This window comes from Aphelocoma coerulescens, chromosome 4 (assembly GCF_041296385.1).
Source record: "Aphelocoma coerulescens isolate FSJ_1873_10779 chromosome 4, UR_Acoe_1.0, whole genome shotgun sequence".
NCBI lineage: Eukaryota > Metazoa > Chordata > Aves > Passeriformes > Corvidae > Aphelocoma > Aphelocoma coerulescens.
The window spans coordinates 13,985,172-14,001,609 of record NC_091017.1 but is presented as its reverse complement, the minus strand read 5'-3'; the positions used below and the strand labels follow the sequence as shown (position 1 = coordinate 14,001,609).

Genomic DNA, 16,438 nt, shown 5'->3' with positions numbered 1-16,438 from the left:
GACTTAATGAAATCACAGACTGCAACAGAAAGAAATTAATCTCTTTTAGGCTGTGTCAACTGAACGTGTATAAATAAACAATTTGTGTACTTTGGTTTAACTGCTCATTTTCATTCCTGTACATCTGAATAAAGAAGGTTTTTAATGGTGCTAACATTTATGTGCAAATAGAAGAAATTGTAGTAAATTCTACCAAATATGTGTGGGAATACTTATTTTGATTTTGCTGGTTTTTTTTCTTTTTTTTTAGTTAAATTATTAACCTATTAGATGTTTAATATATTTTTCCATTTGCTAGTCAAAATATTGAAAAACATTTTGACCTTTTTTATTTTTTCTTTTGTGAAATGAACTAGAAATGATAGAATTAATCTAGGCCAACTTTATGGGAGTTTTTAAGATGGGGAAAAGTCTCAGTATTCATTTCAAACAAGTTCTGATGATAGCAGTACTGTACAAAATAATCACTAACTTGGGAAATACCTGTGAGGATGGGATTTTTCTGTCTTCAGAAAGATGCAATAAACTTTTATAGGGGGGGTTTCAAATGATGTTTGTAAAATGTCTGTTTCCCTGTAAAGTTATACTCTCTTCCCATCTCCAGTGTTCATTGACCTCATCATTACATTCTCCTATTTTGTTTGTCATTTTTAGATGTGGTTGTTACTGTTCTAGATGAGGACCCTGACTGCTTACCTGTAGTATAAGAAATAAAAGTCATAAATCTCTGTGTAGGGGGTGTTTGTGGGTGGTTTTGGGTTGTGTTTTTGGGGTTTTATTTTTGGGGTTTGCTTCTGAATCAACTTGTACAATTCAGTTGCTGGATGTGGCTTTTTTAACAGTGGAAATTGAATGGGTTTTATTAGAAAACCGGGCACACGAGCCTTGACATTCATGCTAAATTAGTTCATGTCTTGAAATGTTTCCTAGAATTAGTTAGACAAAAATTAATGCATTTTTATCCAGTGGAGTTTCATCTTGCTTCTAATTTTTGCTAGAAGGTCCAATCTACAAGATGGTTGTGTTTGGAGACCTACTTTTGGAGGGCTTTTCCAACCTTAATGATTCTATGATTCCACTGTAATAGTCATATTGGATGCAATGTGGGTCTGTAATGATTTATGAAGAATTTATTGCACGAATTGGACGATGTTCTATGAATACAACATTATTTCACATATAAGCTCTTCTTTGTTGCATATATCTTTTTCTCTTTTAGACATGAGTTGTGGAAGGGGAAGCCTCTGAACATTAATTTTCTAGAACTACCATTATCCTGTCAGCACATAGGATGCTGTACGATTCAGGGTACTGTATCACCACCTGTCCTCAAGCTGAAGAGATTACCATATTTTCACATGTAAAGCTACCATTCACATCATTCATCATGTATTAAAATGTTTTTTTTTTTTACAAATAATTATTCCCTGTGTCAGGGAATGAGGTTCTATTGAGTGTGGAAGAAGTGAGGCTGCTCTGCACTCGTATGAATTATGATACCTATAAGTTATGACATACCGCCTTATGATACATAAGGCTACCAACACATTTTTGGAAGCATAGACTATGTGTTTTATTAAGCAGATAGAATCTCTCACTGGTTTTCAGAAGTCCCTCCTCAAGACATTGCATTATCTGTTGTGACCCACTTAAAGTTATGTAAATTTAGGTTAATCTATGCAAGATATATCTGTTCCTTTGACTTCGTTTAGACAGAAATCAACTCTGTCATCTAATCTAGATTATATAAGATCATTGCTGCTGAAATGTGCTTGTGCTTTTTTTATTTCCTACTCTTGTTGTAGGCTCACTTTCTAGTGAATTTTTAATATCAATTTTGATATTCGAGAGAACTGTTAATGATTTAAAATGCGGCTTTCTTCCATAAGCTAATTTATCTAGACCTGGACTCAAATGAAAAAGAATGTCATGCATTTCTCCAAACCAAGTGTACTCTTAATGAGTGGACTTGTTTTAGCTGAGGCTGTTTACTGCCAGAGTATTTTTTAAAAGTGCAGTTTGTTCAGTGGCATTGAAACACAGGCCTATTTAAAATCTCCTGTTCCCATTCCTGGTGTCAGTTTGTACATATCCTGAGAAACGATGCTGACTTGATGTCTCTGCACCCCACAGTATTTCATGCCACTCACTGAGGAAGTAAACGGTGACTCAGCAAGCCCTGTCATCTTAGCAGAGCACTGCTGGGAGCAGCAAAGGATGTGAGAGTGAAAAATTATCCTGCGCATCACAAGTGAAAAAAACATGTAAAACATGAAGGGGGGAATGCTGTTACTGGAGTTTGTGCCATAACTTTTCTGTCAACCAGTTGTGACTCCTTCACTTAATAAGCTGCAGTGTTGGCAGTTGCAGTGGCTGACGTTTGGATATCCCTCAGAAAATGTGTCTTGTGGGATAGAGTGGAGATAGCTTGGCTTTGAAACATCATGGAATACCTCAGAGAGAGTGTCTGTTTTCTTACATTGCTTATGGCAGTTTGGGGATGAGCTAAGGGTCTGTAGGAGCAGGTAGCCTTTTGTTAGACCAGCAGATATGATGGAGAAAATTTTCAAGGGCACAAGCTTTCTTGAGTTCCTGAAGGAACCATGGGCCAAGAAAAGTGTCTGTTTCCATCTTATATCAGCTTGTCCAATAACAGATCCTATCTTTCCCAGAAAACATTATCTTGCTGAATAGCCAAATAAGAAGATGAAATATAAAAGCAAGAAAGAATCTATAAGTCATGTCTAGAAATAGAAGCATGGTGGCCAAATTTCAGACCTAAACAGCTTTGCTAAGAATATTGTTCCTAATAGTTCTGTTTATTTGCACAAAAACCATCATTGAAACAGTCCCCCAAAAAGATCACTTCTCAGGTTTAGAAAAAAGTCCATTTTGTTTTTTCTAAGTAGTGAAAATATTTAAATATATTTGGGGCTTACTCTGAGCCTTAGAATCTTTCTGCATCCTCAGAATATTAATTCTGAAAGAAGCAAAATGATTGCTTAAAACATATATACCTAATTTCTTTATTCACACCTTGTGCTTCATAAGAATCAGAATTTAATTACTTAGCTCAGGCAGCTGTGACTATCAACTTCCCTGAGCCTACTTATCAATCTGAAAGTAGGGTGCTCATAGCTTATTTGGTTTTAAGTAACATCTCTGCAAGAGCTTGATCATGCTTATAGAAAAGGATTACCATGTCTTGCAGATTGCAGTTATGCTTTAAAAAAACCCCTAAAGTTGACATTGTAGTGGGGGAAAGGGTTTATCTTAAGTGGCAATTAAGCAGTGACACACACTCAGGTGAGGAAAACCAGTCTTCCAGTAAAATGGTTTTGAGAGCAAAATCATGTGCATTTAATGGCAAAGTGACTATGAATATAGTATCACTGAGAGAAAAATTAAATGCTCTTCACATAAACCTGTGAGAGAGAAAGAACTGTGTGAAATCTGCTTTTTGCCTTCTCTTGTGGGGAAAAAGTTATGTTTAGTTTGCTGCAGAGTGAAATGGGCCCACAGTGATACCTGTTTCCAGTGATACCTCCTTCTTCCTTTAAAGCAGAAACTAATTTAGATTGCAGGAGAGATGACACATCTGTCTTGAAACTGCTTCTAAAGCCAACAATGAATTTATTTGATAAATAAATGAATAAAACCCCTTTCAGTTTCCCATCTCAGAAAAGAGGGAGGTTGTGCAAAGGTCAGAGCACTATCAAAGACTGTCTGTTTAAAGATGGCTGATCAGGAGGTTATTTGTTTTAGCATTTGTGTACTTAAGAACTTAATTCTTGCTATGCAGGTTTAACTGTTTTAATCCAAGAAAAAAATGCTTTCTCAAATGAAAAAAAAAAAAATTGTACATTTTTTTCTTTGAAGATAGCTTTGGAAATGTTTATATTTGGATAGCTGGGAACATTTATTTTCCCAGGATCTTCTGGAGGTTCTTCTGAGAAAATTCCTTGTTCCCCTCAAGCGTGGACTGTTAGCAATGTGGATGAAGCATGTGGGAGCCCTGAAGACAACAGTAGTGCTTGTGAGAGTGCTGCGGTTCCACAGATTGGAAGAGCCATTATCTATGGAAGTGCAGCTATAATCTTGCTAAAACAGACTTTTATGAATAGATAGACCCTGTCTACAAAGGCAAAGAAAATAGAGATTGTAGGAAGCCCCAAAAATTTATGTACTCCCTCTCATCTGTCTAAACTATATTTATGCCTTCTACAGCAGTAAATCTGATGAGCAATTTTACCCCTGGTTCCCCAAAAGATAAGTGAATGCCCATCTGTTAGGTAACTACCACCAGACCTCAGCCTCAACTATTTTTTAAACATCATCAGAAACTGTCAGAAGAACAAAAGAAAAATCCTTATTCATGAATATTATTTTCTTTGCTTTTGTGGATAATTATGTGAGAGTCCTTCAGTTTCTACGTGTTAGAGAAAAGTTTGGTGTGTGCAGAAATTTCCCTTAGTTCTCCTAAGGAAAAAGCATTTGCTGACACAATTCTTTACCAGTTGGACTGCTTCAAGGCAGTCAATACAAATAGGATGAAATACAGTAGTCTCTCAGTACATGACCCTGTGTTTTTCTACTAACATGAAGTTTTTGGATGAACGAAGACTTAATGAGTCAGAAACAAACTGTTTCTGAAGGAAAACACAGGTAAATTAGTTGTTCAAAGTGTAACTGAGAAGTGGATCTAACACAGCAGAGAGAGGGAAACAGGACTGATTCCCAGATGAATCCAGGAATCTCTGTTCCATATAGACAGGTTAGGCCTGTTCTGGAAAGCTGTCAGTAATTGGATCATTTGTGTTCAAGAAAGATGAACGGGACTGGAACAGATGATGTGATCTGTGGAATGGAGAGCTTACTGTATGACAGTGTATTGGAAAAGCTTGGCTTATTATCCTAACAAAATGAAGTACGAGAGGGCATATGATTCCTTTCTTATTAATACATCAGGAGACCAGTATGAGGAACAGAAAATAATTACTTAGCTAAAAGACCATGTTGGCAGAAGAGCAAATGAGTATAAACTCACTATGAATAATGATGAGCTGTAAATTAGAACATGACTCTGAACTATTATTGCAATAATTTTTTTGAATGACCTTCCACTCAGAAGGGAGGGAGAAGAAATTAAAATAATTTCAAGGTGTAGTCCAAAAATAGGTGGTGGGGGTTTTATTATGTGGTGTCTGTAACAGTAAAATACTAAAACAAATGATCTGAAGATTTTTACAGCCCTGTGTTTCTAATAGTTCTTTTTATTGAAAATACTAGGGTCTTGCTTGCTTTTCATACTTTTATGATGGATTTTGAGGGGAGTGGGGTTAGCCAGAAAATGTATGCTTCAGTCATATTCTTTCATAAGCAGCTTTCTCTGCTCCTCTCGATATCTCACAGATGTCCAGGTTACTGATGGATGGCTCTGCGTGTACATCTGGCACAGGCTGTAGGGAATCAATGTGAGTCTTTTTAAGTCTTCACAAAAGTTCTTCCTGGTGATGCTACTGCTGCAGCTGCCTGTAGCATTAGCTGCAGGGAAAATCCGCTGCTGGAATTCTCTGCAGGAGACACCCAGAGAGAAATGAAGAAGGTCGAGACTGGCTGGCTGAGCTTAATTGCTCTAAAATGTTCACTTCAAAATCTAAAAATTTGTGTTAAAAAGTTACCGTCAAACAAGCAGTGGGGGACAAAATCTTCAACCTTTTTGGGGGCTGATCAAACAGTTGTTCGCTTCTGTGAGAGCTGATATTTGGTTAGTTTGGTACCTCACATAAAAATAACTCTTTCAAAATATTGAACTTAAGGCCCCCAGCTGGCAATTCACTGAGGTGTTGGCTGGCAATTCACTGAGGTGTTGGCACAGGGATAATACCAGCCTCTCAAGGGAACTTTGGAGCTTCATGTACTTGGGAAGTGACTGCTCCAGCATGTTGAATTCTGAGTTCTCCATTTCAGCTTCTCCCATGAGTCAGAAGACAGGGACATTTTGTGTAGAGTATTGAAATGTCTGGGCTTTTTAAAGGCAGTAAGACCTTTTTTTCTGTGTTTAACACGGGAATATACCTTTTGTCACTTGAGTAGAGGTTGCAATCTGTTGAGGAACTGGGAATGTTGGAAATACCTCTATAGGATGCAGATATAAATCTTGTTTCTTGTAAGTGATTCATCAGTGGAAATGGCATCATGTTTAATTTATAGTAAGATTTCTTAATGCAATTTTTATGGCAATAGATACAAATTATGAAATGCAGACTTTAGCATACTCAAAAAAAAGGCTGTTTATTCACTAAAGCAAAAAAAATGGTATTTCAATTTATTTTGTCAAGATATTTAGAGTCAAAGTTCAAATATTCCTGAAATTTTCATGCAGAAGGTCATGTTCTGGAAACTTCATAATGCCATTGAGCTCATCTGATCAGTCCAGTAATATTTGCCTTAATTCATGTTGTCTGCTATGCACTTAAGTGACCCTGAGATGGCCTGGGTGTTCATCAGACAACTGTATGTGCTTTTTACCACCCTTGGCTTGTATCCTCTCAAGTTTCCCCTGAAATAAGTGGTTAGAGTACAAGTTCTTTCTTTGGCTTCTCTAGCATGGTTTTTTGGACAGGTTCTCTGATGTTCACATGGGAATGAGATTTATTTTTTTTCCTCTTCCTACCCATCTGCCTCAGGCCCTGTGAGCAGTGCTGAAATCTTGCATTCTAGGAAGGCATTTCCCCTGAAAGTCCTACTTGAACACTTGGGTTAGAGTCTGCTGCTTCAGGGGAGCAAGATGCTCCGACAGACTGACTGAGAGATTGCCAGATAGTCGTGTTTTGCTGAAACAATATGCACAGCTGGGTGTGGGGGTAGTGGGGTGAAAAAGCGTGATAAAACTCCCCTATGCATATCTTCCTATGTCCTATTTTCTTCATCATTCTGGAGTGGGTATTCTTTGGGATATAATTTGTCAGAACATCTGGATTTCTTCGGTTGCTGTTAACTGCTGCTTTTTTTGGATTGTGGAGTCTGTCTCAGTGATTTTTGGATAGTGGTATTGCAATAACCAGCCTGTGGTATTTGGATTTGAGCAAGTAACAACTCCCCATTGGCTGGCCCATGTAAATGAAGAGCCAAAAGAGCTTAGGAATGCTCCATCTGTAGCTTGCTGACAGAAGCCAGAATTTGCCTTCTGTGAATTTTATTTCACAGTGGAAGAAAGCAGGGAAGAGCAGGCATCACTAGCACTTTGAAGGGGATCTTTACTCTTCAAATTTTGCAGCTTGTTGCCAGGATGAAACAGACTTTAAAGGGGTCATTCCTGAAAATTTCAATGGGGAAGGGGCACGGTCTCCTGGCTGATTGTGACAGCTACAGACTTAAATGTGTTTTTATATTATATTTTATTAAAATTATAACTGACCAAATGCCTAGAATATTCATTAGCTATTAAGACTTTAGAAGGCTACTTCACATCATTGGGCTTTGTTCAAAAAAGCCTGAAAGATGGAGGAAAAAGCCTGTAGTTCATTAGCTTGCTACCAGTGGTCATTGATTGCAAAAATTCGACCGCTAAAAAAGCTGAACAGATTGACTGATAAACAGTAGTGCGCTGCTGTCTGCATCAGTCAGCACTCATCGCTGGGGGGGTACTGGGGTGGGTGAGTGTCACTTCCCTGTCACGGTTACACACTTTGCAGCTGTGTTTGAGCCCCCTGCAATGCCTGAGCCATTACCTGTAGGTGTTCCTTGCAAAGTGCGCACTGGAATCACAGTGCAAAGGTTGTGTTTTGTGGGAAGCTGTTCGGGAGGGGAGTGATGATGACCTCATCATGCAACACAAGAAGGTTTAACTGGGTGCAGCAGTACACAGCTTTTCCCCTCCCCATAAAGCAATGTTCTGCAGCAACTGGTACTGGCAGAGTATCTGTACCCCAAGTTTCAATAAAGAGCAAATTAATTATGAGTAGCAGAAGAACATCTATTTTTCATGATGCTAAGATTCAAATGTTAATTATCTCTAATTTATAGAGGCCATTTTTCTTTGTCACTTTTAAACTGTTACATAACCTTGCATCTCACAGATCTTTCTCTGTAGGAAAAAAAAAGCTGTTTCAAATTGGTTAAAAAATTGAATCCAGTGCTCATGCTGTGTTCTCTATTAACAAGGTAAATAACCTCTTTCTTTCTTTCTTCCTTCCATTCTTTCATTGCACACACTAAAAATATATTAAAGATTATTTAGATTTGCGTGGCTAGATTTGGCAGCTTTTTCTTATTTCCAATAACTACAAGAGATAAATCAATCTTAGGACTCTTCCTTCAAGAATTATTTATTTACTATATGAAAATAAATAAATGTGCAATAGAATAGACCTAAATATGGGGAGGTTGTTACAAGTGTGTTCCAAAGGGGTGTTTCCAGCTCTGTGATTTTCAGGCTTTTTTGCAGTGTACTGAGGAACAAGCTGTGTGTGTGATCTTAGTGCTTCGTGGGGGAAAGGCTGCTAACAGAAGCTGCCTTTTTTCCCTCTTTGCACACCTTAGTAGTGTTTGGTAATCTGCAGACCAAGTGCCAGCAGCTGAAGCTCTGATCCATGCCAAGCTGGGCCCTGTCCCCACTATGAAACCTCTGCTTGGAATGTGAGCTTCACTGGGTGCTTGCATGGACAGGGCCAGTGTCGTTTTGCATTGAGGCACAATGCAAAGTGGTGCAGCTCTGCCATGGCTGGCAATTATGCGGAGTTAATAAGCCTTGCTGGATCAGATCTGACTCTCTGCTGCATGCCCCTAAGCACTCATAATGTATAGATCTTTTCTGTTTCTTGATCATTTCCAGCTTCCATGGGGATGTTGCGGAGATGCTATTTTTTTTGTGGTGTGCTCAGTATAGAGTTCCTAAGTAATCTGTTCTTTTTGAACTGTGGGGTTTTTTAAGGCAATTCTGATCAAATGCCCAAGGTGTAAAAATAGACAAATGATACTGTATTTGTAAGCAAACACTCAAGACTTTTGTGGTTTTCTGCTCATTATTCATACACCAAGTTATGTACCTACATAAGCTGTTCATTTCTGTTAACCTCAGTCTTTGCTTGGGGGATCTCGTAATGCTTCTCTTGTGCCATGTGTTCTCTAGAAAGCACACAAAGATGCAGCCTCCCAGAGAAAGATACTGAGCTGTAGAGATGTCTGAAAGAAAAGCAGTTTATGATGATTCTTAGAGACTGAGAAGCATGTATTTTCTATTATCCTCACAGTAAGTCTTGAGAAGTGTGCCTGGAGGCAGCACACAGTGTCAGTGCTGCACAAATGAATGGTCTTGACTCTGCACTCTTCAAAAGAGTCACATTCAAACACTGCCTATGGAAAGGATGCAGATAGTCCTGCCCTACTGGTTGACCTTTTCAGATAAGTAAACAGATGAAACTGTCAGTTGCTATACAGCAAGTAATGGGGCATACATATTTTCCCTACTATCTGTAATAGGGAATACACATATATATATAAATATGTTATAATTTTAAATTTCATTAATATATAATAAACATCATACAGTTATTATAAAACATTGCAGTAATTTGTTATAACTTATATTCCCTGTATTTATTTTCATCTTTAATTCAATTTTAATATTTATTAGTTTCTCTGCAGATCAGCATTTGCATTGGAACTGTAAACCCTGCAATACCATGTGCATGCCCATTGGGAAAAGATTTCCTCTTTTGTTTTACATGGACTCTTGGAAATAATTGTGCACTAAAGGTTGGAAAATTACTGTATTGGTATTGTCCTTCATCCAATAAGCACCTATCCAACAAAGTATTGATGGAAGTGTTTTACTTTGCTGACTACAACATGTTGATTGGGCTATTTAGCAAATTGTTAATCTATATGATGAAAATAAATAGCTGGTGAATGTACAATATCTTCTTTTAAAAATTAATTTGATGCATGTACTGGAAGGGGTTCTATTCTACAAAAGCTGATTGATGTTGTTGCAGAACCCAGTAACAATTTCAGCATTTTCAGCTCACCCAGTACAAATACATAAAGCTGCAACTTCTTTGACTGAAAAATTCCAAGAAATAATTATTCCTAGATTCTGATGAGTGGTGGTGCCTTGCTCAGGCAGGCAGTGGTGGTGAAGATGGGCTGACTGCCCACAGCAGCTGTCTGTGGAGCTAAATGGCTGTGTTAGCAGAGTTCAGTGTTCTTTTCCCTGTGGGGGCAGAAAGGTGCAGATGGTCACTGTCCCAGAGCACCTCCAGGTTAATGTGTATGCACGTTATGTTCCCATATGACTGCCAGTTTTACTGAAGCTGGGAATGCTTTCCTGGAAGGTGCCTTATTGAAGGAGTGCAAGTCAATTTTTCAGTGACTGCTTTCAGTAGCCTCTTTTTATCTTTCCTTGCCTTGCCTAGCCTTGCCTGATGTGTGTACTTAGTTACTGTGAGATGCCAGGAGTGTATAGCAGTGATGACAGAGCAGAGCATTTGAGCAGACAAAAGCAGTGAGAACTGGGAAGCCACTGGAAGCCACTGTTGATCTGATGGAGTAAATCCATAGTAACCAAGGAAAGGATCTAGCATTATTTGTTTGCAAAACTTGAGTGCATTCTGAACATGGCCTTTGATCATCAACTGAAATGTGAAGGCTTTAATTAAGGGCAGGCAAAAAAGATTCAGTAATGATAATGGTTCAATCTTCTGTACTTTGACATTGTGTGTGGATGTGGCTCAGAGTGCTGCAAATGACTGAAAGAAATGTTCCTTTTAATCACACAAAACTGCCTTCTACTAAAGGACAGTTCATTAAAGCTGAATTTAGCATTTATGCCTAGAGAAATTTAACAGATGTGTCTGTGAAAAATGCATTACTCATTGCATATTGTTCTGGATGAGATTTAAAGAAAATTAAGTGTATCACAAGTGCCCACTGTTGTCCACTAGTGTTCTTCCTGGTACAACAACCTGTGGTGTATAAGAGTTAACCATATTATTCTACAGACAAAATCACAGGAGTAGATACTAGTCAGAAACATTTTGCATTTCACCTAGGTCACAAACTGTCTTTCTTGCATACCCTTGTGATCTCTTCTTGTCTGAGGAGGTAAAGCTGTAGCGTGTGCTATTCCAGGGAAGCATGGTCTTACCCCAGTTGTAAATGAACTCCCCACTCAGAGGTTTGCGTTTTGCACAGGAAAACTTAGAGCAAATGAGAAAACTGAAATTCTAACAGAGTAGTGGATACTTGGGATTAAAATCTGACTTTCTGCTTGTGTTTATATTTCATAGTTGATCTAGATGGGGCCAGTAGGGAAAAGTTGATTTATGACAAGGTTTTAGAAAGTGCAGCAGTTTGTTTAATCAGGAAAGGCACTAGGAGGATATTTGACCTTTCAAATCCTCTGTATTTATCTCAATTTTTTCTCTTTCATTTTGTGGATTGGGACTAGAACTGACTTGTCTCTTATGTTTTATAAAGGTTTATGAGCTGACTTTTTGTTTGTAATGAGGCCTGTGTGACCATCCCATAATGATACCCCAATAATTGCAGCATTCAGAGGGTTTGTTCAGGAACTCAACCAAGAGACAGCCTGAAAGGGATCAGACTGTACTGCCCATGTACATATTTACATACACATATATGGCCTCTCTTTTAGTAAATATCAAATAATAAACCTCTTTCTTAAATTATATATGTTTGCACACACTTGGATCAATATATTCAATTTAATTTCAAACAAAATATATTTTAGGGAGAAGAGAGGTACAGCCTAATGTCAGTCCCACCAAAGACAGTTACATTTGGCTGTACAAATACTGGTTATAAAGTGGTTAAAACCAAATGAAAAGAAACAAACCTAGCTGAACTAAAAAGTATTGCAAAATGCAACAGAAACTGTTTCTGTATTTTAAATCCATTTGAAAGTCAGGAATATGTTTTTATTATATGGAAGGTTCTAGATTAGTCAGGTGTTGACATCCCTTTCCACTTCTACATTGGGTCAGAAAAGCAGAAATACATTCTCCTGAATTGAGACTTTATCCAATAAAAGAAGGAATTAATATTCTATGATTCTAAATGAGTGTTGAATTCCCTTGATTTCAATAAGTGTAAAAGATACTTGAACTTTCTCTTGCTGTGAAGCACAACTTAGTATCATACAAAAACATGTACACTTTCTAAAATACTTGCTGAACTGCTGCTGGGTTACAAATGCCTAAGTAAATGATGAAGAGGAAGGTTAATTCTTAAATTAGTAATTTTTCTTGAAAAAATAGCCATAATAATAATAATAATTAGAAAATGTAAATACCTCACTTCTTATTGGGCCAGATATCACCTCTTTGAGGCTGGCACATTGAACAGCTTTTTAGCATCTTAAAATGACATAGCATTTTTGGTCTGGTGTTGATACTCCATCTTTCTTTTAAGAAACAGATCTGCTCAAAGTTATTTCCCCAGCTTCAATGGGGAAAGATAGGTATCACCAACAAGAAAATATCAGTAATTTCATTTCCATTTGTGACTTGAAACATTTAAAGGTAAATTTTAAATACAAATATTGCTATTGAACGTTTTGTACTAGTTTTCTGTAGAAAGCCAAATGCTTTGGAGTTGCTAATGTTATATTAGTGGGGAAAATCTAAATGTAAAATTGCATCCAAATGAGGACTCCCACAGATTTCTAAAGTATTCTGTCCCTCATTAAATTAATTATAGCACTTTTTACTATCTTCAGGCTTTTGTGGAAAAGACAATGTTCTCACTGTAGGGAATCAAGGGATAAGAGCTGACTGAGAAAAACCATGGTTCTACTTTGTCAAGTCTTTGTTGTGGACTTTATATTGGTGCTTTATAACAACATGTATTTAGAATAATAAACATACAAATTATCTTTGCTTTAAAGGAGAGCTTCTTTTTTTGTACTAAGTTGCAGCTAGAATAGAAGAATTGAGAGTACATTTGAGGGCATAGGAAAAAAAATGAGTCTTTTGCCAAGAGATTTACAAAATGAGTTTGAGTTTTACTTGGAAATCAAGCCAAAAGTTTGTCCTTGGGGAATGAATATCTGTTATTTAGGCTAGGTAATCAAACAGATGTTCATGCTCAGTGTATTCTCCCTTGTGTGTTGCTTTTAACAGCAAGTTATTCCAAAGGGCTGGTTTTGGCCCAGGCAGGCCATGTCAGAGGGATGTCACAGAGGTTTTCTTATACATTTTCTATCTAATTTTTGCTGGTTAATCAGTTGTCTGTTCTCAACCACCACTCCACAATCAAATTATGAAGACACTGAAGACACAGCCACCTGCACCCACAGACCAACCCATACTATATTTTGGGAAATACAGAAGAGGAAGTCAGGTTATCCCATACTTGCTCTTGTGAAATGAAAGCAGTTGAGTACAGTGGCAGCTCCACCTTGCAGAAAATGCAGGGACAACTGGAGGTTCCTTGTAGGGGAGAATATAGAGACTTTCCCTCTTTGAATGCCTACAAATGTCTCTCACCTCAGAGATGCTCAGCAAGTGGCAGAAGGAGGCAGGGTCATACACTGAGTGGGACTGGGGATCAGGATTTCTGCTGCATATCAGCTGGCAAAGGCAAGTACTTACTTGGAGAAAATACTTTCTAATGTACTATGCTCTTTCACTTGAGGCTGAAAATTTTGTTTCCAGATAATGCCTCTAGATGAAGAATTCTGTCACTCAAGTTACAGTCAAAAAATCTCCTTTTAGGAAAGGAAAAACTGAACACAGCTTTTCTCCCTTTAGAGACTCAGGAAAGTTCAGAATGATAAATGGGCAGTGGTAAGATACTTTCTTCACAGGAACCAGCAGATATTGTGCTTAAATTACTAGTTGTTATAAATTATATATACATATATAGCTCCATTTAAATTTATCTCCAAAGTGTCAAAAGTGTGAGGAAAGAAAGGCATGAGCATTTCTTTCATTCTAATTGGGAAGCAACAACAAAAAGGTAATGATTTATTGCCTTTTTTTTCTCTCCCTTCTCTCAGGTCCGCACCAGTGTCCTACCTGATCACAAGGAACCAAGAGCAGATGTTGGGGTAAGCAATAATTTTCATTGATTTTTTGGCGGGTTTTTTTTTCATCTCATCAGCAGGCACAGACACTCACTGCTCAACAGGAGCTGACAAACTTTTTTAATAGCAAAAACTAGGTTAAATGAACAAAATAATCAATGCAGGAGTGATAGTCTCATGAACTGATGTAATCTGGTTCACATCTCTTTTGAAAATCTTTTTCAACTGAAGCTAACCTGAGACAAGCACAACTGTGTAAACTCCTTGCTAATGCCATACAAGCAATCTGGATGAGATTGAGAGGCTGGGATGGCATTGCCTCAATGAGCCTGGTCTGTCACCTTCTGGTCTTCATCTGCAGGATATCAAATGTTCTGCAGCAGGAGCTGCCTTTGGTTTGTGTTTTCAGAAAGTGCAGTGGCAACATATAGAGGACTCATTTTTATGTGTAGAGCTATAGAGTTTTTGACAAAGGTATTGGGAAGTAATTTCTGGGTCTGAGAGGGCTAAAACCTCCCAGATAATATGGCCACCTTGTGAGGGTGGGAAAGGTTGGTCTTGCTAGAGCTGAATAACTGACCAAAGACCACCCTGTGCAGGTGTCAGATCTGTCTGCAAACATGTAAAATAACGGAGGGTTTAAATTTTTAGCCTAAGGTGTTGACTTTTCTGCCTTAGCAGGACTTCCTTGGCATAATTTTCAGGACTTCAGCTAGTGTTTGAAAAATCTGTAACTTGGCAGCAAGTTCAATCTTAGTGAAATAATTGATGTGTTTTAACTTTTCATGTAGCTATTATAGAGACTTTTCTCTTTGGCTAGCTGAGATTATTCATCAAACTAGTCAAGGCACCTATCTTAAGATTTATTATTGTGACTACAGGACTAGCAAAATTCCAAAGGAACATTACTCTGCAATTAGCATTACAGCAGCAATTCTGTTTAAAGCCTACTTTTCAAGCCTTTCCAAGTCATGTGGGCAAAGTTAGATTGCTTTGTAGACTGCCAGTTCAGGCCCCAGGGTGGACTATTGGAATCTAAATCAGCATGGAAAAATTATTCTCCAGTTTGATATTAGATCCCCTGAACATTAGCATAACTCTCTTCATTTGGGTCATGGGATCATTTCAAATTTTGTTTGATTTTGCACCTAGCTCTGTATTGTGAAGAAAAGAAATTTTTTTCTAAAGAAGTGTAAAAATATAAAAAAAGATAACTAAGTAGTATGTTTTAAGCAGATGAAATCATTCACCTTTAATTTCATGACACTGGAAAAGTAGATAAGACACTCAGAGATGTTTAGTGGGTACAATATCTAAAGCTCTTTGACTGTATAAGAGAGCACTGTAATTGCTTCTTGGCTCTGGTCACACGAGGACTCTGACTTAGGATCCTTAAATACATTTATAGCTCTATTGTGCAGCAGAAAGAAGCCCCAAGTGACAAAACCATATCAGTTTCATTCCAAATAACCCTCTTCCCCTTTCCAAATGGTCAGGTTTCAAACATAAGCACTCAAATGTCATGAAATGCCAGAATAAAGGCTGCCATAGAGACCCTGTGCTGTGGAATGTGTTCTCAGGGTATGAAGAAGGGTATGCTCTTGGGAGAAGATAAATAATCTGGGCTAAACGTGTGATCACAGAGTTTTAGTGCAGAAACACTGTCATGTTGACTGAATTAAAGGAAGACAGAACTACCTGTGTGTTCACTCCAGCAAGACTGTGCATCACCGTGTGCCACACCTGGATGTCTTTTTCGTAGAAGTACATTTCATTTTGGCACTGAAAATTACCCGTGATCTTTGCTTGTGCAGCTGTGTTATTTTTCTCTATATATCCTACAGGCCTTTTTGATTCCTTTACTTCTGTTCATCACTTCCCAGATCCACCATTTTCTCAGCCTTCCCTAGACTCTCAACTGGTATCTTTTTTTCCTTTGCTGCTTACGTGTCGACAAAAGCATAGGATATCTAAGCCTGTGCCATTGATAGCAGCAAGCCAAACCTCATGACTTTGTTTACCAAATGGGAGACCAGTGTTGGTGCTTACCTAATTTCAAAATCGTTATTTGAACTGTACATTTTCTATGGAAGAAAACTGATCTTAGTGTAGAGCTTTATTGTTTGCATTCAAAAACTCAATATCCTGCTGGCTTTCCTGAGAGAAAGCAGGCTGAAGGTTTTTTTTTTTTTTACCAGAGGAATTTACTCTTCTCAGCAGCAGCAAATTCTTTTTTGTTTTTCCCTGAAGGGAAAGCTGCTCTTTGCAGGCAGCCTCTGTTGACTCAGAGAGACTTGATTCTCCTTTAATTTGTATATCCAAGAATGTATATAATTTAGCCTGGAATTTTAATTTGCCATTCCAACAGTAAACTTAGTATTATGTAAT

General features: G+C 37.9%; 1 protein-coding gene across 22 annotated transcripts in view; it reads left to right on the top strand.

Annotated features, from left to right (window-relative positions):
• The window catches only part of INPP4B (inositol polyphosphate-4-phosphatase type II B), a 390,079-nt gene that overhangs the window by 171,206 nt on the left and 202,435 nt on the right, over window positions 1-16,438 (top strand). For all 22 annotated transcript variants that reach the window (XR_011150457.1, XM_069012729.1, XM_069012737.1 and 19 more), the window contains one exon: window positions 14,024-14,074. Coding sequence is in view for 21 of the 22 variants with exons in the window: in XM_069012729.1 (XP_068868830.1) it covers window positions 14,024-14,074 (51 nt within the window). In the remaining variant the exon portion in view is untranslated. The remainder of the gene's footprint in view (window positions 1-14,023; window positions 14,075-16,438) is intronic.